Source organism: Mus pahari, chromosome 2 (genome assembly GCF_900095145.1).
Source record: "Mus pahari chromosome 2, PAHARI_EIJ_v1.1, whole genome shotgun sequence".
NCBI lineage: Eukaryota > Metazoa > Chordata > Mammalia > Rodentia > Muridae > Mus > Mus pahari.
Genome location: NC_034591.1, coordinates 64,876,608 through 64,897,934, shown reverse-complemented (window position 1 = coordinate 64,897,934; position 21,327 = coordinate 64,876,608). Strand labels below are relative to the sequence as shown.

Sequence of the window (21,327 nt, the reverse complement as noted above, 5' to 3'; positions counted from 1 at the left end):
GTTTCACTGACTGTTGCCTTTGATATGCTTTTTAAAGTATATTATAGTTTGTTAATTTTTTAACACCCAGATATAGTATTTAACATCAAATATTTCAAGCAGTTATTTAATAACTTGCTCCTTTTGCCAAGCTTCCAACGAAGCACATGACTTGTTTGTGTTAATTAGCAATAACAATCAAAGGATAAAGTAATAGTGAAGCAATGTCCAAGAGAGGTCAGAAACTTGGAAATGTGAAGCCTGAATTCTGGAGAGAAAATCTACCACTCTAATTTAGAATAACACAAAGGAGTGTGCGTTAGCTTGAGGAACAATGTTATAAGGTCACTTCTGACACACTCCTGGAAAATCCACTAAGGTTTTTCATTGTTTACAACTGAAAAAATATTTCATAATGAAGAGTCAAATGTAAAAAGAAAAGGGATCAGGAGGTTGGAATTAAGATTGAAGAAATGCTTTATCATCAAAGCAGCCATTAACAAGTTGGGGAAAATAGACTTATGATAAAACAACAAATGATAAGAAGATTAAAGGTTGCCAAAGACCTATAATCCCCTCAAAGAATCATCATGGTTAAACTAATAACTTGTCAGTTGTTGAAGGAGAATGTAGAGTTAAGGGGTGTGCTGTCTCCTCCCCTACAGCATATGATGGGATATTCCCTCTGGCCAAGGTACTCAGCCTTCCACAACTGACATCAGGCCTCAAATAATACTATAATGGAAAGATAAAGATTCTGCCATCTTTGTGTGGGATTGTCAACCTCCATCATAGCATTTTTCAGTATCATATCTCCTAGAACTGACTAGAAAAAGTATCTCCAGACATCATCAAATACATAGAGAGGTACATAGTCATACCTAGTTGAGAAGCATTGTTTTATCATCACTCATGATTTCTTCTCAGTGCTTTCTGTTACTTGTCATTGTTTAATTAAGTGTAACAAAGGAATAGAGAAACAGAAATTTTGTTATATCTTGTGCCATAATAGCAATTGCTTCATTATGTGATGAAAGGAATCCAATGCTCTCTACAAGTTCTCGATGAGCTATAATTCTGACTCGTTTAATGTCATATTGTCTTCCTGACTCAGTCTTCTCTGTTCTAAATCATTCAAACATGACAAACTGAGACATTGTAACATTCAATTAAAAGTAGAATTGGTGGATTTTTAAAGGTTTACTTCTTTAAAGATTAGAGGTTTATTTTTTAAATATGCACACCCATCCCCACAAATTTACGTAGTGCCTCTGAGACATGGGACACTTTTGGTAGCTCATATTCTTCAGGAATTGCATAGAACAACCCTGGATGTCCTATGTAATAAATTGTGTGGTGCATTGCAAAATACTTTTATGTAGTGCAACAGTGAATACAGAAGATCCTTTTTTTTTTTTCTGTTTCCTAAGGGAAATATTTCTTATAGAGACTAGGTCAGTAGGTATTACCCCCATCAAAGAGTTTATGGACAAAACATCTTCTGTGTACCCCCATGACACTGATTATCTTACATAAAATAAGATCAAGTACTGTTGTTGGGTGTGGAAAAGGTTTAAAGCTTACCTGAGAGTGGATCTACAGATAAAAACCAGATTTGAATGGTCCCTCTCTCACTATATTGTAAAGATGTTGGGGGGAAACGCTAGAGAATTTATTACCTCCTCTGCCCTCCCACAGCTGCAGAAAGGGTGTCAGAAATACAGTCAGGATATGCTATGTGTCTCATGGGCACCTAGGATAAATGTGCTGGCATCTGGATGGAAGAATGGAGAAGGCGATATTTACTCCCAGAGTACACATAACATGCTGCTATAAGGTTACTTTGAAATTTGTTTTATCGTTGAGTTACCTAAACAATAATGTTATTGCCTAAACAGTAATGTTATAAAGGCAGTCATAGACAACATTATTTGATCATCTAGCAGTAACATCCCTCTTCATCCCTCTTGAGGAGGCGAGTCTGACAAGGCTCTCAGAAGACTGGACAGTTCTATCCAACCAGACTGAAAGGGAGGAAAATAAACCCAAGCAAATCTAATCCCCTCATTTATTTTTAGTCTGTCATATCCAGTGCTTTCTAGGGCTTGAGTAAGAGAATAATGCTAAATTAATTTTAATCTTGAACATTGTGTGTGTGTGTGTGTGTGTGTGTGTGTGTGAGAGAGAGAGAGAGAGAGAGAGAGAGAGAGAGAGAGAGAGAGAGAGAGAGAGAGAGAGAGATCTGTGTTGCAAAAAGAAATGTGAAAGGAAAGGAATAGATGTAATTTTAGGGTCTTCATTTTATACTCCTGTGAATATTGGTGGCACCCTTATACATGTGTTTATTTTATTTATTAAATAGTGGGATTGTCCCACATCATAATTCAGGACCTCATCAATTCCACAGTTAAGCAATCATTTCCTTCCAGAAGCCAGTTCATTGTTTTTACAAGTACTTTGGACCCAACAATTTTATAATACCAATGGATTATCAATTCACACATTACAACTTGGCATTAGTCTGTTATAATCATGAGTCATCAGGACATTTGGAATCAGGCTACATAGATGAGATGGCACTAGGCTTGGAAATGAATAGACAAAAGATGTGCAGGATTTTTGTCTTTAAGACTTTAGGCAATGAAACTAGCCAAATAGCTCTCACAATGGAATGGAGTGAGCAAGTAAAAATATGAGCAAATAAAATTTTTAGAGGATCAGTGTGAGACAAGAGTTCAGGCTATCCTGAAGAATGCAGAGACTTGGGGAATTTTAGAAGATTTTTCCAGCATGGCATTGTAGGATAGAAACAGTCATTTAAGAATCTTACCTGTGTTAGAAGAGAAGAAGAGGAAAAAATAAATGTAAAGACTGAAGCCATCAAGTGAAATTTCAACATAAAACAAGATGAAAGTACTGCTTATCTTCTTTCTGATGGACTTTGTCAGATCAGTGCCAATGAGTAGGACTAGGAGTAGAGGAATTTGTAGTTTACAGTAGAACAATGGGAAATACAGATTCAAGAGATAAAGTGCTGTGCTGCAGCATGACAAACTGTTCCCAGGAGTTTAGAGACAAGCATGACAACAAAAATATAGACTTTGAAACATGACCAGGAGTTTCCAAGATGCCATAAAGAGGGGGGATTTTTTTTTGAAAGATAATGAAAAGATGCAAGAACATATAACACAAAATAGGTGAAGCCAGGCTACAGGTAGAGAGATGGCTTACCAGCTCACAATGCTTGCTACTCTATAGTCTCTAGGAATCCAACACTCTCTTCTGGCTTTCATCAGTTCCTTCACTCACGTATACACACAGAGGGAGCACATATACTACTACTACTACTACTACTACTTCTACTACTACTACTACCAACAACAACAACAATAACAACAACAACAACCAGAACAGTAATATGGGAATAATGCGGTCATTCTGGATAGACTCAGATTGTATATAGTGTAAAACAGGCTGCAAAAATTAAATGCCCCTCTTTTATTGATGAGGAGTTGTAAAAAAAAAAAAAAAAGTATTTTCCTTGAATTCAGAACATATAGATTGGAGTCATGTAAAAGCAGAATTAGAATGATAAATGGGATGGTTTCAGAATCTTCTGTGAGAATCCCAATGAGGCACAATGAGGTCATCCCTGATGATGGATGTTGTATTCTACAGAAGTGTCAGATGTCACAGACCATAATATGTAATCCTGGGTGAGTATCAACCAGTATGTTGAGTAGGTATGAGAGTTAGAATCATACAAAACTGAGAAATGTTGACATTAGATGTATATTCTCTGAAACTTTAGACTCTATAATAGCTGGAGAGACAGGGTAGGTGACTTAGCTCTATGCCTAATTCTTCCTTGATAAGTTGATGTTGATACTGGTCTTTCTCCTATACCAACATTGAAAGACTTAAATGACTTAATATTGTCTGCACATTGTCTTTGTTCAAACACTGTTTTGAACAGAAGAACTCAGTCAGTACTAGCTAGAGTCCATACTCATAACTACAATGCTATAAGAAATAGGCCAATGAATGAAAAAAAACCAATCATATTTTTGGTAATTAAGCTGGCCTTGGTTATCCTTTCAAGCAATGAATTTCTGAATTGGGGATGAGATGATAGATAGCTGAGGCAATTCAGAACACTGTTGCTAATTGTTAAATCATTACAGGTGCCATGCAGAGATGGAGGGCAAAATTAGATTTTTTTCTTCACAGCTTTGAACTTGAGTAATTAGAAGAATGATTTTACAATTGATATCAGGAAGTTACAAAGATTTCTCAATAGTACCTGACCTAAAGGTTATTGGAGTTTTAAGTTGGATAATTAATATAGAGCACAGTGATAGGCAAAGTATAATCTCTCAAGAGATATATTCATTAACATAGACTTCATCATTGCCTATGTGATGGCAGATAAATCTACATAGACTAAGAGGCTAATTTTCTCCAACATTTCACTGCCTCAGAAAAGAGATGATTCAGTAGGATAAGCTCAATGGAGGAGTCAGCTGAGAGCAAAATGTAGACTCTCAAGCAACCCCTAATTTTAACCTGATAGTTCACAGAGGCTCCAATTTTTAGGTGAGCTAAGCATCTCTTAATATGTCTGGTTACACAATATTTACAGTTCTATAGTTGTAAGATTCCTGCTGCTGGACTCTGGGATACTGTAATATCCATGCTTAATTAAGTCTAAGAGTTTGAGCAATTGAGTGCACTTTTCTACTTTTCCATGCCTAACCTATTTCTCCTGATAAACCACATGTCATGAATGCTTCACTTTATGTATGTCAATATATGGTAAGAGTCTGATGACAGAGGGGACAGAAGAAAGTAAAGTATTTCCTGGATCAACACAAAAAGGGCTGACAAATCATTACACAGTTTAAGATGATACAAATTTATGCTAAAAGAGATATCAGTATTCATGGTCAATAGGAGTTTGCTATCTAGACATATGTTGGTAATACAGGGGTTTAAAACACAATGGCAAGGTATAGGAGAGGGAGAAATATACAAGGGACTCAGAGGTGAGCAGGGCTCCAGTGTTTTGGTAAGAACTTCAGAAGGGTCTTTATTGAAGGTAATAAGAGTCAGCCTCTACACTGAGGTGCTTCGTTTAATATGCAGTTTCTGAATGGATCCTAGGGAGACTTAGAGTAGTAAAAAAAATAGCCTTGAAGAGCTTATATTAATAGAAAAAGTAGATGTAAAATGAAGGTTATCAGCATCTTTCAGGAAATGTCAGATGCTAATAAGTACTATAGCAATGTTATGAGATGAATTTTAATTGTATAAATTGAATCATGAAGAGTGAGTGGGAAAATAGCATTTGGAGAGGAGAAAGAAAACTTAGAGGCAATGCAGAGGTTTAGCCACCGCAAAAGGGGTCCATGTTTTGGCTGGAAAGGCTTCAAGGGAAAGATATAAAAATGACGAGACTCATGAAATTGAAACACTGTAAAGGGCAGAGCCAGATACATATCCAGTTCCTGTCATATGCCGGAAGTAGCTACAGATACATATCCAGTTCCTGTTATTATGCCGGAAGTAGCTACAGATACATATCCAGTTCCTGTTATTATGCCGGAAGTAGCTACAGATACATATCCAGTTCCTGTCATTATGCCAGAAGTAGCTAAAGATACATATCCAGTTCCTGTCATTATGCCGGAAGTAGCTACCTTCTAAGCCAGATTATTTGGCTCTCCATCTCCAATATCTCCCCTAAGTTATTTATTTTTTTTATAAACACAGCAAAGAGATTGGGAAATTTTATGTGGCTGAGTATCATTATCGTAGGCGTCCAGATCATTCTGCCAAAAATTTTCATCAATTTATGGGTTTCCCGGTCTTTTCACCAGGTCGTCAGAAATTCTTAACCCAACCAGACCCATTTCCACAACCAAATGTCATGTAGCAATAAGTTACTCATCAGTCCGCATGCATGCTTTACACAAAGGTAAGGGATGACAGATGCTTGTATCTCTGTTCAGAATTTTCTGCTTAGCACCGTGTCTCTGCAGCATTCCTTATCTTGAGGTTAATGAGGAATCTGGACATGGATAACCCTGTCCGAAGTCTGCTACATTTCCCCAGACTGCAGCAAAAATCAGTAACTCCAGATGGCGCCATGCCTTACCACTATGATTTGTTAACAATCCTTAAGTTACTCAAAGCAAAAATATTTAAACTTAATTAAATTGTCTTTCTTTTGTGAAAATATATATTGCTTTAGCTCATTATTACTAATCTCCTTTGGAAATAAAAATTCAGTTTTTATACTTTAAAAGAGTTTTGTTAATTGGGAGTCTCATAGACTGTATTTTGATCATATTTACTCACCTCCCTAAACTCCTAGTCCCACTTCTCATTCCATTTGACTTTTTGTCAGCATTTAGTTCAGTTAGTGCTGACTACATACTCTTCATATGTGGCCATTCACTGAAGCATGGAAGACCTATCAAGTCACACATCAAAAAAAAAAAAACCAAAAAAAAAAAAAAAAAAAAAAAAAAAAAAAAAAAAAAAAAAAAAAAAAAAAAAAAAAAAAAAAAACAAAAAAAAAACCTCTCCCTATTCCTATGACATCAATGACTAATAGTTTCTAAGATGGCCAACACAAGGGTCTTCAACTGGCCAAGGAGAAAAGATAGAGACTTTGGAGAGGACTGTGTAGCCCTGAGTGGGGACATCCATATCACACCACCCTCTCTTCTCGGGGATCAACATCATTGCAGAAGAGGTGTAGGAAAGACGGTAAGAGTCATAGGAGGGATGATTACAACAAAGCAATGATTTCCAGATAGAACAGGGCACTTGGATACATAAGCTCACAGCTGTTTTGACATTATAGACAAGACCTGTACAAACTCAAACCGGAAAGAAAGTGCAACTCATAGTCATTAAGGAATGTAGAGAAAGAAATAGTTCTGGCAAATTTAACTTTTTTTTTGATGTCTTCTCCCATTCTTATTTTTCTTGTTTTTATTTGATCTTCAGCTACATAGCTATATGTGCATAACTTCTAAGTTTCTAGACTATGTTTTTTGTTGCTATTCATTCATTATTTTTGTCCTCCTAGTTTTATTGACGATATAGAATTTGTAACTGACCTTTTACCACATGGCTTGGCTAAAATCAGCATTACCCACTGAGGTTTATTTATACTTTTATTCTATTTTCTTTTGTAAACTTTATCATAATTCAAATGTGTCTTATTTATCACCTCTGAAGACAGAAAAATAATTACTTTACAAATCTTATGGAAAGCAAAATGGGTATGGCAACCTAGGTGTTATTATAACAATCCCCTTTGCTTGGTAAAGAATACGTCAATGGCTAATATCACAAAACTACCCTAGTCTTTCCCTTCTTTAGTTCATCTTGGGATATAATTGCATCTATTGTAAAAAGCACACCAGCTGCAATGAAGTATAATTAAAAGTAGATTTCTACTCAGCTAGCATGATGACAGCACAGTGTTGCTCTATGTGATTAAAGCTACTTAAAAGGCAGCGGCAGCAGCGAATGTGGCAGTGCTACCTGCTACCTACCCAATGTTCTGGATTCCCCTATGAAACACACTCATGCTATCTTATATTTAATATGCCTTCATCAGCTCAATGGCTGGGCCACCTCCAAACACCCATGTGGCTAACATCTTCCCTCTGATTCCTGAGTTATTACTTACTAAAATACATAGTACACCCTTGTTGCCCTAGACCCAGTAGGGGACAGGGGAGGGATGGGGAAGGGGCTAGGGCCATCTTTCCCAGCTCTTACATGATTGCTATGCTTTCTCTTCTTAGACTCTCGGGCCTGGTAGATCCTTTCCTGGCAAAGTGTTTCTCCTTTCTCTATCTCAGTCCCCTTGCCCGGGACCCTGTCCAACCATTGGACCCTGGCAATTTTATTTACCAGTCAGAACCAACTGGGGACAGGTACCCTCAGTGTCTTACATACGGACTCTCGGGCAATTTTGGGAACCCAAACAACATAATGTAAGTGTTAGACCAAATTCACAACACACAGGCACAGTGGGAGTCTAGACATAATAGAAACTCAGTTAGATGAAACTAGCCCGGAGCTAGAGACCATGTGCTCAAACTATTTTTACTTGGTACCATGTGGCTTTCACAGAAAGTCTATTTGTGAATTGGGGAAAATAAAATCATCAGCCTGTATTATAGATATTTCCAAAGACATCTGCATTCAGATCTATAGATCTTTATAAACATCCATACTGCTTATTCCAGCACACTGCTCCAGGCATAGACATTTACCTGGATCTCTGCATGTAGCTCATGCTGCTTGCAGCCTTGGGATGCTTCTGGCTGACACTACATGTGCCACTATGTTTGGCTTTTTAAAAGCCATCTAGTAATTACTGTTTAAAGTTGAACTATGGAACCAAGTATGAGTTACTAATTTCCCATTCACTTTGATATAAAGCACTCTTATGTAACTCATTTGAAATATATGAAATACTTATTAGTTTTACATTTAATATTTATTACAATTTTTAAATTTTCAGTTAAAATTATCTCCCACTTCCCTTTCCTCCCTCCATTCCCCCTTAAATTCATGGCTTCTTTTTCTTTATATGTCACACACATAAATATCAAAACATATTCTGCTGAATTCTTTTAGTGTTGCTTAAGTTGATGTGATTTTAGGACTCATTTCTGAGTGTTAGATAACCCATTGGGGGCTCATCCTTGAGAAAAGCTAATTATCCCTCTATATCATTTTTATGTTATATTCTATTTAATTTTGTCCACACATATGCACATACATGCCATTACATAGGTGTGGGTCAGAACAAATTGTAAGATTCAATTCTTATCCTCCACCATGTGGGTCCTGAGGTCCTACGGATCTGCACCAGGTGCCTTACTCTCTGAGGTGCATCTCACTGGCCCTATTATTTTGATTCTTTTAGGTGATAAGTTTTTCTTAGGGGATGGTGAAGCATAAAATCATAGAAATGAAAAATCTATTGACAGTAAAATAATTAAACAGAAAAACTATTTTTAAGAGATATCTGAACATTGAAAACTAAACACTAGTGTATAAAGAAATGCTAATAGGCTTGTCAGATTTTTAAATGTTCACAAAAAATTAAGAGAAAGGATATTTTGCTCCTTGATTGTATCATGATTAGTCCACAGCAAATGCATCTGCTCAGATTGAACTGGGAGTTTGTCAGCACTCCCCAGCCGCTCCCAGACACACACCAAATGAATAAACCATTTATTCTGTCTACAGCATACCCAGATAGGACTCAAAGGTTTCCAAAGAAATTTTACTAAGAAAGACAAATAAATGAAACAGCTCCACAAAAGATGTTCTCTAGAGCTAGAAATACAAACAAAGGTGATGCTTGCAGAATTCAGATTTCTGAGGCAGTTCAGATATTTGAACTATCATTATATAATTGAAGCAAAATCTACACAAACAACACTAGGAACTTTGCATAGTGTGGTCTAAACCAAACAGCTCATTTAGAGGAGAAAATATCGAAAATGATTTTTCTGAAAGGCTTCCTTTACTCTTGCATTGATTAAAAAATTTTACTAACAGTTTAAGAGAAGTGATTAACAAAAATCACATTTACTTAATATACATTTATATGTGAAATCATAGTTTATGATTATGTGAGTTTAGGATACCATAACTTATTATTCTGAGAATTTGTTTACATTTGGTTTTATAATAATGAGGTACAGTGAAATAAAAAAATATTTCAAATGGTCATTAAATCTAAAAATCTTTATATTAATAGTTTCTTTTCTGTTTCTTTCTTTTTTTTTTTCTATGTATGATCTGTTGTAATACCCAGAAGATACAGCTAATTTTCGAAAATGAAAACTGAAGTAAATAACTGCAGGCTTCTTCAAGCTTTGAAACATTCCAATTCTTCTAATTATGTGACAGATGTGTAGGTCTGTGTTGGCCAAAGTGTTCTTAGGGGATGAATTCATTGTAGAGGGTCATGATCATGCCAATTACTTGAATGGAAAAATAACAAAAAAAAATAGAAATATCCAAACTAATCATAACACATTAGAAATGTCAAAATTAATTTCACTTCATGAAATTTTGCATCAGCAGATGATCTGTGTGTATTTGTGTGAATGTGTATGCCAGAAGATGCTTCCGTACTATGCTTTGACCCAAATCATTTGAAACGCACTAATCATTGTGTCTACCTAACCTAGAGCTATGAATATGAAAGGCAAAATTAAAAGAACTCCATAGAGAACAGATGTTGCTCCATAGGCCAATTTTTATTGACGACTTCTCATGTCCCACCATTAATATATATATATATATATATATATATATATATATATATATATATATATATATAAAATGAGTTTTTTGCCAAGGACTACCAGGAATGCAGAAGAGTCATCCTGAATTGGAGGAAAAGGTGTAAGGAGAATGTGAGTCATATAGATTATCCTCTTAGCTGTAAGATTTTCTTTAAATTAATACTCAAGAACTATGTTGTAAAAGAGAGAACAAAGGGAGTTTGAATCAACTGAACACAGAATTTATTAATGAATATCAAAAAGAAGATACAAGTATTTAATGGCTATATCTGAGAAACTTTGAATTGACCTTTCTTTTTATCCCTTTTAATTAGATATTTTCTTTATTTATATTTCAAATGTTATCCCCTTTTCTAGTTTACCCTCTGAAAAAATCCCCTATCCCCCCCCCCCACATCCCCCTGTTCATCAATCCACCCACTCCTGTTTCCTGGCCCTGGCATTCCCCTACACTGGGGCAGAGAACCTTCACAGGACCAAGAGCCTTCCTCCCATTGATGTGCAACAAGGCAATCCTCTGTTACATATGCAGCTATAGCCATGAATCCCACCATGTGTTTTCTTTGATTGGTGGTTTATTCCCAGGAAGCTCTGGGGTTACTGGTTAGTTCATAAAGTTGTTCCTCCTATGGGGCTGCAAACTCCTTCAGTTCATGGGTACTTTCTCTAGCTCCTACATTGGGGATCCTGTGCTCTGTTCAATGGATGGCTGTGAGCATCCACTTCTGTATTTGTCAGGCACTGACAGAGTCACTCAGCAGACAGCTATATGAGGCTCCTGTCAGCAAGCACTTTTTGGCATCCACAATAGTGTCTTGGTTTGGTGGTTGTTTATGGGATGGATTTCCATGTAGGGCAGTCTCTGGATAGCCTTTCATTTAGTCTCTGCTCCACACTTTGCCACTGTAATCTACTCCCATTGGTATTTTGTTCCCCCTTCTAAGAATGACCAAAGTATCCACACTTTGGTCTTCCTCCTTCTTGCGTTTCATGTGTTTTTCAAATTGTATCTTGGGTATTNTGAGCTTCTGGGCTAATATCTACTTATCAGTGAGTGCATATCATGTGTGTTCTTTTGTGATTGGGTTACCTCACTTAGGATGATATCCTCCAAATCCATCCATTTGTCTAACGTTTTCATAATTCATTGTTTTTAATAGCTGTGTAGTACTCCATTGTGTAAATGTACCATGTTTTCTGTATCCATTCCTCTGTTGAGGGACATCTGGGTTCTTTCTAGCTTCTAGCTATTATAAATACTAGCTTGCAATCCCACCAACCATGGAGGAATGTTCCTCTTTCTCTACATCCTCGGCAGTATCTGCTGTCACCTGAGTTTTTTGATCTTAGCCATTCTGACTGGTGTGAGGTGGAATCTCAAGGTTGTTTTGATTTGCATTTTCCTGATAATTAAGGATGTTGAACATTTTTTTAGGTGCTTCCCAGCCGTTTGGTATTCCTTAGTTGAAAATCCTTTGTTTTGCTCTGTACCCCATTTTTAATAGGGTTATTTGGTTTTCTGGAATCTAACTTCTTGAGTTCTTTGTATGTATTAGATATTAGTCCTGTATTGGATTCAGGATTGGTAAAGTCCTAATCTATTGGTTGCCTTTTTGTCTTACTAACAGTGTCCTTTGCCTTAAAGCATCTTTGCAATTTTATGAGGTCCCGTTTGCCGATACTTGGTCTTATAGCACAAGCCATTGGTGATCTGTTTAAGAATTTCCCCCCCTGTGCCCATATCTTTGAGGCTCTCCTCCACTTTCTCCTCTATAAGTTTCAGTCTCTGGTTTTATGTGGAGTTCCTTGATCCACTTAGACTTGAGGTTTGTGCAAGGAGATAAGAGTGGATCAGTTCACATTCTTCTACATGCTAACCACCAGTTGAGCCAACATTTTCAAGAAATGAATTGGTCTTTCAATGACCTGCTCTGTATGCATCCAACAAAATGCTACAGGTAAGTATTTTTCTTATAGAATTTTTTGTATTTAAAAAATGTTTACAACAAGGTATTTTGAAGATAAAGCGATGATTTTGAATGTGCCTATGTGTACATATGTGTTTTTGTGTGTGAGCCTATATGTGAATGCTCACATTCATGTATATGTCGTTGAGACCAAAAGTCAATGTCAGGTCTTTGTTCATTGTTCACCATCTAATATTTTGAGAAAAAATGTCACTATATTAAAATAGTTTTTCTATTTGGCCTCAATGGTTGGCCAGCAAGTCCCAGGAACTATCTTGTTCAGTCTCCACAGCACTATTAATAAAGACAGAGTCACCTTTATGTGTACTTGGAATCTACACTCATTTATTCCTGCTTTCATGTTAGGGACTTCATCAGCTGAGAGACTAGCTAGATAAAATGTATTTTAGATGGACATTTTTCTGTTACTGACTCTTAGTTTTTGAAAATATGTGTAATCATAACATGGCTTTCATTTTAAGTACATATACAGGGAAATACAATTTTGAAACAGTCCATGGAGCTAAGAGTGAGATTTAAAATATTCCAGAATTCATGTCAGTTTCCTTTAAGTTAGACATTTTTTTGCTAAATTGATAAATATTGTAAAGTCCATTTCTATATCTTTAAGACAATCTATTAAGGTCAATTAGTTGAATTTAAAAAACATTAATTAATGATTTATGGATGAATTTTACACAGTCTTTTAGTTTGATTCCTTCATTGAATCTTCAATTTTAACACTTTTTAAGTTAGATAAAAGCATCTTGGAGACCTAAGATAGACTTAATCAAATGGACAAGTTTAATCTTCACTGTGTTAAAATATTATTATTTCCATCACAATGTTTCAGTTACATGGAAACACATCAGCAAGTTGGTTTGCTTAAATAATGCCAGGAGGGAGGACTACATGCTAACACTTTTATGTGGTTAGTTATTAGAAAAGAGCCTTTAATCCAGAGAGTAGATTGCTTTTCAACTGTATAAATCATTTATGTATATTTGTTTTATCTTATTCTGGGTCTCTAGATATTTCCTGTTTACTCTGAACCTCCCCAGCTGAGCTTACCAGAGAAGAAAATGATAAAAATTGGTTAATTTATCATTTCAACTGACTTGCAGGAAAAATTAGAAAATAATAATGTAAAATCAGAATACAGACAGGAGTGTCTTGGCATTTCAATAATCCACATGCAGCCCTTCAGAACCATGATCAGCCATTCTTTGAAAAGGTAAAGGCCATGGAGTTAGTCCTAACAGGTGGACAGAGCCCGTTGTATGAGGAGACAGGGCTCCTTCAGTAGAACACTTGATTGACAGCTAGTGCAAGAAGTTAATGCTAAAATTATGGAACCTTCCTGGAACATCTCTTCCAAATGATTTTATAAAAGTTCAAGATAGGAACAGACTATTTATGGCCTCCGCCCTGGAGGATCTTGAAGCATAGAGCAGTGATGAAGAAATGATATGAACCAAGTGATTTTGTCTTAGATAGGGTGCCAGGTATCTGCACTTCACTTGTAGAATGACCATGTCCTACTCTAAAATGCAGAGGAAGTTACACACCTGGTATATTTGTCATGACCTCCTCCCTTGTAATTGGCACATCTGTACTAAGTGTTCAGTAAATGCTACTTTCCTCTCTTCAGAATTGCTATTTGCAAATTAAACATCACTGTTTTCTCTGCTCCCCGAATGAAAGATGCCCAGCTGCTTCATGCAACTGCTGCCATCACATAGCATACCATGAAATTGTTAGCTAAGCCAAACTCTTCCATCCCTGTTGGTTTTGGTTGGTACTTTGTTTATCACATCAACATGTAACTAATGCTCCTGTTTCAAGCAATAACTAAAGAAACTTGTTTAAAAATGCTGTTTATTACTATTCCACCTTGTACCTAGTTTTTCTTGGTTCATAGTTTGCCACTTTGAAGTGTTGTCTTTCCCAATACCATAGTCATCTAAAAATATGTTAGGACTGTTCAGTTTCAACTTATAGTATATCCTAAGCTTCAGCTTAGGATATCACAAGAATACCTACTTAAAATAGTGCCCAGTGAAGCCAAGTCTGTCTTCCTCAGTTGAAATATTTACTTTGCTATTCTGTTTCTATTTACCTTTTGCTAAGTTTTTCTCACATATGGCATATATGTGTCTAGGAGTAACACTTTGGAGTTTTGATTGAGGTAATTAACCTACTCATTTAAACAGATAATTATCTTGTAACTAATAGTAAGAGATACTTGAATCCCCATGAGGTCAAATATATCGAACACTATCATGTCACTACAAATATTATTTGATTTTATGCATAAAACAAGCATGCCAAGGAGTATTAATTTCTCTACTAAATATGACATACCATCTAGAAAAGTGTTTCTCAACTTTTCTAAGTTGCAATACTTTAATGCAGTTCCTCATGCTGTGTAGATCTACATAACTATAATTCATAACTGTAATTTGCTACTGTTATGAATCACCATGTAAATATCTGATATGAAGAACATTTGATGCACAAGCCCTAAGGGGATCACAACCAGATTGCTGAGAATGTCTGGTCTAGAAGACTCATGTGGCATAATTCAAGGTTAACCAACTTTTCACCCTGTGCTTTTATCACTTCTCCATTTCTCTTAAGCAGAATATAGTGTAATGAAGAAAAAGTTTTAAAATTTCAAATGGAAGAATAGCCATGAGCCTGTAATGCCAGTTTAAAAAGAAGAAAGACAGGAAAGAAAGAAAGAAAGAAAGAAAGAAAGAAAGAAAGAAAGAAAGAAAGAAAGAAAGAAAAAAAGAAAGAAAGAGGGAAGGAGAGAGAGAGAGAGAGACCCAGCCATCAGCCTCGGCTTTGGGACCATTGATAGCAATTTCAGAAGCAAATATAAGCAGATGACACTGACCTGAGGAGATGTCAATTTGGCTTGTCTTGGTCTGTGTGTTGTTTATGTGGACGCCCACTTTGCTCTCCACAAGGTCAATCTCCACATTGCCCAAGTTATCTGCAAAGTGACTGAAGAGCAAGAGACCGCTGGGGTTCCAAGTCCTAAACTGGAAACTGACTGAGAACAGGTCCTGATTAAGCCTGCCAGGTACCTCCAGGTAACTTGTAGCATTGAAGAAGACTGGTACTGTATAGGGCTCCACACAAGAGAAACTCAGATTCCCCTGCAAGCAAGCAAACATCTATGTGAGGTTATTGATAAAGAGCTGTTTCTACAAGCAGTGTTTGAACCTGTAGTAAACTTAATTCAGTGCATGCATGAATCTTCCTGGAACTTCCTGGAGTGTTAGATCCCGTAAATGCAATAGGTCGGCTCCTAGTTCACAGTGTAGCATGCAATACCAGTCAAAAGACTGACACCTTCCTTGCCTGCTGTGATGGAGACCACATTAAGGATTTCTTTCATCTTTTAAAGGAACAGTCTTCTTTCATAGGTTTAGGAATATGAGGAAATTATTATTTCTGTCTTTCTATGATATATATATATATATATATATATATATATATATATATATTCTCCCCAATGCCCAACAATTTCAACTGTAGCCCATTAACTATTAAATCTGAAACAGATTGTCTTCCTGAGGTAATATTTAAATTCACTTAGTTCTATAACTTTGCAGGTTTATTTTTTAATGTTTGCCTTTCCAGGGACAAGAACTAATTATGCAGAGCGACTGAGGTGTTATAATTGACCACTTGCTTGTGTTATAGTGTTGTGTCCCAGACAATTAAAGAGCATTCCTGAGTAAGAGTGCTGACTGGTCAGCTAGTGCAGCAGGAGAGTGTGGATGTGAGGAGACAGTCTGCAGGAGCAGAGTGAATTTCCCTGAAGTAGCAGCTACTAATATCTTTGAGCAAATTTCTTATAAAGTGTCCACTTTGGAGGGATGTTTACAAAATGAACTATTTCATTGTTTTTCCTAGTGTTTTCAGTATATGTGTAGATTTTACTACAAAAAATTATTCTGTAGTTGTGTACAAATAATTTGTTAAAAATAGAATATACTTGTAGATTACATATATATATATTACATATATATACATATATATATATTACATATACATATATATATACATTATATATATATTCAGTCTTCTCTAGTTTCAAAATTTATTATAGTTATATTTTCTTTAATACAGAACTTCCATGGTTGATACTCTGTAGTTTGACTACCAATCGGATACGTCTCAAAATCAACAGTGAATGAGCTTTAGTTAGAACTAATGTTTTACTTATTAAAAATGTAAATAATATGTCCCAGGAGAGAAGAATGGATACAGAAAAAGTGGTTCATTTACAAAATGGACTACTACTCAGCTATTAAGAATGGGGACATCCTGAGTTTTATAGTCAAATGAATGGAACTAGAAAATAGCATCCTGACTGAGGTACCTCAGATCCAAAAGGACATGCATGGTATGCACTCACTAATAAGTGGATATTAGCAAAAAAAAAAAATACAGAATACCTAAGATACAGCCCACAGAACTCAAAAATGTCAACAAGGTGAAGGGCACAAGTGAGGATGCCTTAGTTTCACTTGTGACAGAGAAGAAATCAACCACAATGGGGGAGGGAGGGATCTGGGATGAAAAGGGGATGGGGGGCACAAAGAGAGGAACATGATCTTGTATTGGGGTGGGGGAAGGCCTGAAATCCCTGAGGGCCATCAGAAAGAATAGAAACACACAGCCTTGGGATTTTGGAAGTTGGAGGGACCCTCCAGAATGTACCAGAGACCTAGGAGGTAAGAGACTCTTAGGACTCAAAGCAAGAGTCCTTAGATGAAATGCCCTACATTGGGAAGAGGTAACTTGTAGAGCCTACATCCAGTAGGAAGGCTGCATCAAGTAAGCATCAAGTGAGGGATGGGGTTGTCATCTCACAGTCAAAATTCTGACCCATAATTGTTCCTGTCTGAAAGAACTACAGGAATGGAAATGGAGAAGAACCCGAGGAAAAGAAGGTCCAGAGAAAGGCCCAAAGTAGGATCCAGGTCAAAGGGAGGTCCCAAAACTTGACACTGAGGCTATGGAGTGATTACAAAAAGGGACCTATCATGATTCCAAAAGATCCAACAAGCAGCTGAAAGAGTCAGATGCAGATATTTGCACCCAACCAATGGACAGAAGCTGCTGACCGCTGTGGTTGAATTAGGGGAAAGCTGGAAGAAGCTGAGGAGGAAGGCAACCCTGCAGGAGGACCAGCAGTGTCAATTAACCTGGACCCCTGAGATCTCTCAGATACTGGAACGCCACACAGGCAGCATACACAGCTGATATGCCCTGTACTGGCTAATTTTGTGTCAATTTGACACAGCTGGAGTTATCACAGAGAAAGGAGCTTCAGTTGGGGAAATGCCTCCATGAGATCCAGCTGCAGGGCATTTTCTCAATTAATGACCAAGGGGAGAGTGCCCCTTGTGGGTGGGACCATCTCTGGGCTGGTAGTCTTGGGTTCTATACGAGAGCAGGCTGAGCAAGCCAGAGCAAGCAAGCCAGTAAAGAACATCCCTCCATGGCTTCTACATCAGCTCCTGCTCCTGACCTGCTTGAGTTCCAGTCCTGACTTCTTTCAGTGATGAACAGCAATGTGGAAATGTAAGCCGAATAAACTCTTTCCTCTCCAACTGCTTCTTGGTCATGATGTTTGTGCAGAAATAGAAACCCTGACTAAGACATGCCCCCAACATAGATACAGCAGAGGACTGCTGAATCAGAGTTCAGTCAGAGAAGATATACCTAACTCTCAAGAGACTGGAGGCCCCAGGGAGTTTAGAGGTCTGGTAGAGTGGAGACTGGGGATGGAGACATTCATGTGGAGACAGGGGTGTGGGGAGGAGGTATGGGATGTAGAACAGTCAGAGGGTGGACCTGGAGGGGAACAAAATATGGATTTTAAAAGAAAGAAAAGGAAAGAAAGAGAAGGAGAGAGAGAGAGAGAGAGAGAGAGAGAGAGAGAGAGAGAGAGAGAAGAAGAAGAAGAAGAAGAAGAAGAAGAAGAAGAAGAAGAAGAAGAAGAAGAAGAGAAAGACAGACAGAAAGAAAAAGAAAGAAAGAAAGAAAGAAAGAAAGAAAGAAAGAAAGAAAGAAAGAAAGAAAACGTGCAACACCTTTGGTGCCTCAATGATGAATGCTTTTAAAGGGGCCAAAATATAACTAAACAGATAAAAAGATTCTAAAAATAAAACAGTCATTCGAAGTTGGCAAAAATATAGTATTATTTTGATTTACACCTTTTTCGTGAAATGTCAATTTTTGAGAACAGTTAAATGACACATGCTATTTTATGCAATGTTTAAAAAGCTTAAAAGTGTGTGTATGTGTGTGTGAGTGTGTGTACACATTACATATGGACTGTGTGTGTTAGTGGGAGTGGCTGTGTGTTTGTATGTGATCATAGATGGTAGCATTTGCCCTTATAGTCCATAGTTCATGTACATAATATATGAAGTGTTTGTGCATGTATGTATAGTAATTGCCTTGTCAGTACATGTGTTTTATGCATATATTATGTGCCTATCTTTATGTATAATTGTATGTGGCACATATCTGTGTATTTATATATGTTTATAGTGGACATGTGTGTTTGTGTGCATGCTATGTGGTATATGTATGTGTATTACATTGTGTACATTGGTCAGCATTTATGCATTGTATGTGGTATATGTATAGTGTGGTTTGAATAATTGCTCACCTAGGCTCATATATTTGAATATTTTTTCACTGATAGTGTGACTGTTGGAAAGGATTATGGTAGGTGTGGCCTTGTTAGAGGGAGGAATTGTGTCACTGAGGTTGGGCTTATGTCTGGCTTTCTCTCTCTCTCTCTCTCTCTCTCTCTCTCTCTCTCTCTCTCTCTCTCTCTCTCTCTCTCTTTCTCCTGGCTTTAGATCAGGATGTAATTATCACTTAATACTCTAGTTCCATGCTCCTGATATGTTTCTCACCATGATGATAATGGGCCAACCCACTGAAACTTTAAGCAACCCCCCCCCCAATTAAATACTTTCTATTATACGAGAAGCCCCATGATAAACATTTGTGACTATCCTTGGACTACCTAGCAGTACACAGAGAGGCAGGATGCTGAAACATCCTCACTATTTGGTCTTCTCCAAGAAATCTGAAACCAGTCTCCACAGAATCCTGAAGAAACTCAGTGTGAGCTTTTGTGGCACCCTTTCTTTTTCCCCAGAAACATCTTATTTTTTTTTAAAAATTTAAGCCATTATTTAATTATTACTATGATACCTCTTTTATATACCTTTAATGTTCTTCCTTGACAATTGCATATATGTATATAATTAAGTGTGGTTACTGTCTTTATCCTCTCAAATCTCTCCCCAGTAGTGTTAGTCTGTCTTCCTTCTATTAAGTCTTAAACAGACAGTTTAAAATCCCTGGACACACAAGGTGGCTTGACTCAAACTCAATGTGAATTTTGAGTATGTCAAGTATCCACACATTGTTGGGCAACATCTGCCTTACACTATTAAACTGAACTCAAATAATGTGAGAAGGGCAACAATATATTTGTTGTTATCCAATGCCCCTGGATCACTATTTTGGACTCTTACCATATTCGATGGTTCTAATTTCTTTCTTCGGGCAAGATCGGTAATATTGACACCATTGTAGTTGATGCTTTCCATGCAGCCCTTAAAGTTCTTCCTATTACTGGAACTTGGCTTACCAGAGAAAGGTATGCCTCCAAATGTTATCTTTGAGAAAAAAATAAATGTTATTATTTACATTTCTTACAATAAACGATACAAAATTATAAGTACAACTAATGTCAGGCACCTTTATTTCAGTAAAAGTTATGCAAACGTTATATAACATGTTGCCTACAAAATCTTTTGCTCATTACATTATGCTATTGCTGAAATGCATAATGAAATCATTAATTCCAATAATTAGATTATAACTTTAGCAATAAAATGGCAAACGTCACTTTTTTTTTTAAACAGTGAAGGCATTTTATAAATTGTCTTGAGAGGATTTTAGAAAGATTTTATCTAGGAACTTTATTTTATCAAGGAATATTAAAACTATATTTTCATATTCATTATTCAAAGGCATGTTACCAATAAATGCCTATAGTAATCTCAAGACAACCAGAACTAATATAATAAGCTGATAAAAGTGTAGCCTGAAGCAAGGAATACTGTACTTACTCTCTGGAGGCTCTGGGAAGTCTAATGACTCTTTGAGTCAAAGGTTCATTAAAATTATTTTGAGTGTAGAAAATAGCTGAAAAATACCATTAGTGTATGGCTTAGGGCCTTTGTAGGACACAGGGGCTGTAAGTTGAACAGTCAAAGTTTGTACATTTTATAGAAATTGCAAACCTTAAGGTCTAAGACCTATTCTCCTAAACATGCTCCACTGAGTATAACTGATTCTAGAGGATATGGGTTTTTTCCCTATGTTTTTCGCATCAATTTTAAGTTATGTTGCCTCAATACAGATGACACAAAATTATACATTATCAATACTGCTAGAAATATTCACTAGTAATAGTGCATTAATGAATAAATGTATAATTGTAGCTATAATGCCAACTCCTGTAGTAATTTTCAGTGCTATTATTTTCAAATTGTCCCTTAGAGTTTTTAATATAAAAGCATTGTTGAGACATACTTGAAAGTGAAGACTTTATATTTGATATAAGCCAAGGATGTGCTACATTCCAGGAGGTACATGAGTAAATTATGTTCCATTATTTGGTGCTTTGGCATTTAAAATTCTTAATTAGTTTTAGAGAAAAGGACAAATTAATGATGGTTCATGACACAATGCTTTTAAGAAGGCCCCATTTAAAATAAAATTAACTATTATAAATCATGTTCTGCTGAATATACACCACATGCAATGATTCATACATGAGAGGAGAATATAAGAGTAAATTAAAACATGTAGGAAATAATTAGGAATCTACAAAATGAAAACGCAGAGTAGTGAAAATAGTAGAAATATTGAGAGAATATTTGAAATTTACAGTGACTTAGTTTATC

The 21,327-nt window shown here is 36.5% G+C and overlaps 1 protein-coding gene across 1 annotated transcript in view; it reads right to left on the bottom strand.

The window, feature by feature from the left end:
* The window catches only part of Cntnap2 (contactin associated protein like 2), a 2,102,194-nt gene that overhangs the window by 1,175,325 nt on the left and 905,542 nt on the right, over nucleotides 1-21,327 (bottom strand). The window contains exons 7-8 of the mRNA XM_029535530.1: nucleotides 19,888-20,031; nucleotides 15,204-15,468 (exon numbers count right to left, since the gene is read on the bottom strand). Coding sequence (XP_029391390.1) covers nucleotides 15,204-15,468; nucleotides 19,888-20,031 — 409 coding nt within the window. The remainder of the gene's footprint in view (nucleotides 1-15,203; nucleotides 15,469-19,887; nucleotides 20,032-21,327) is intronic.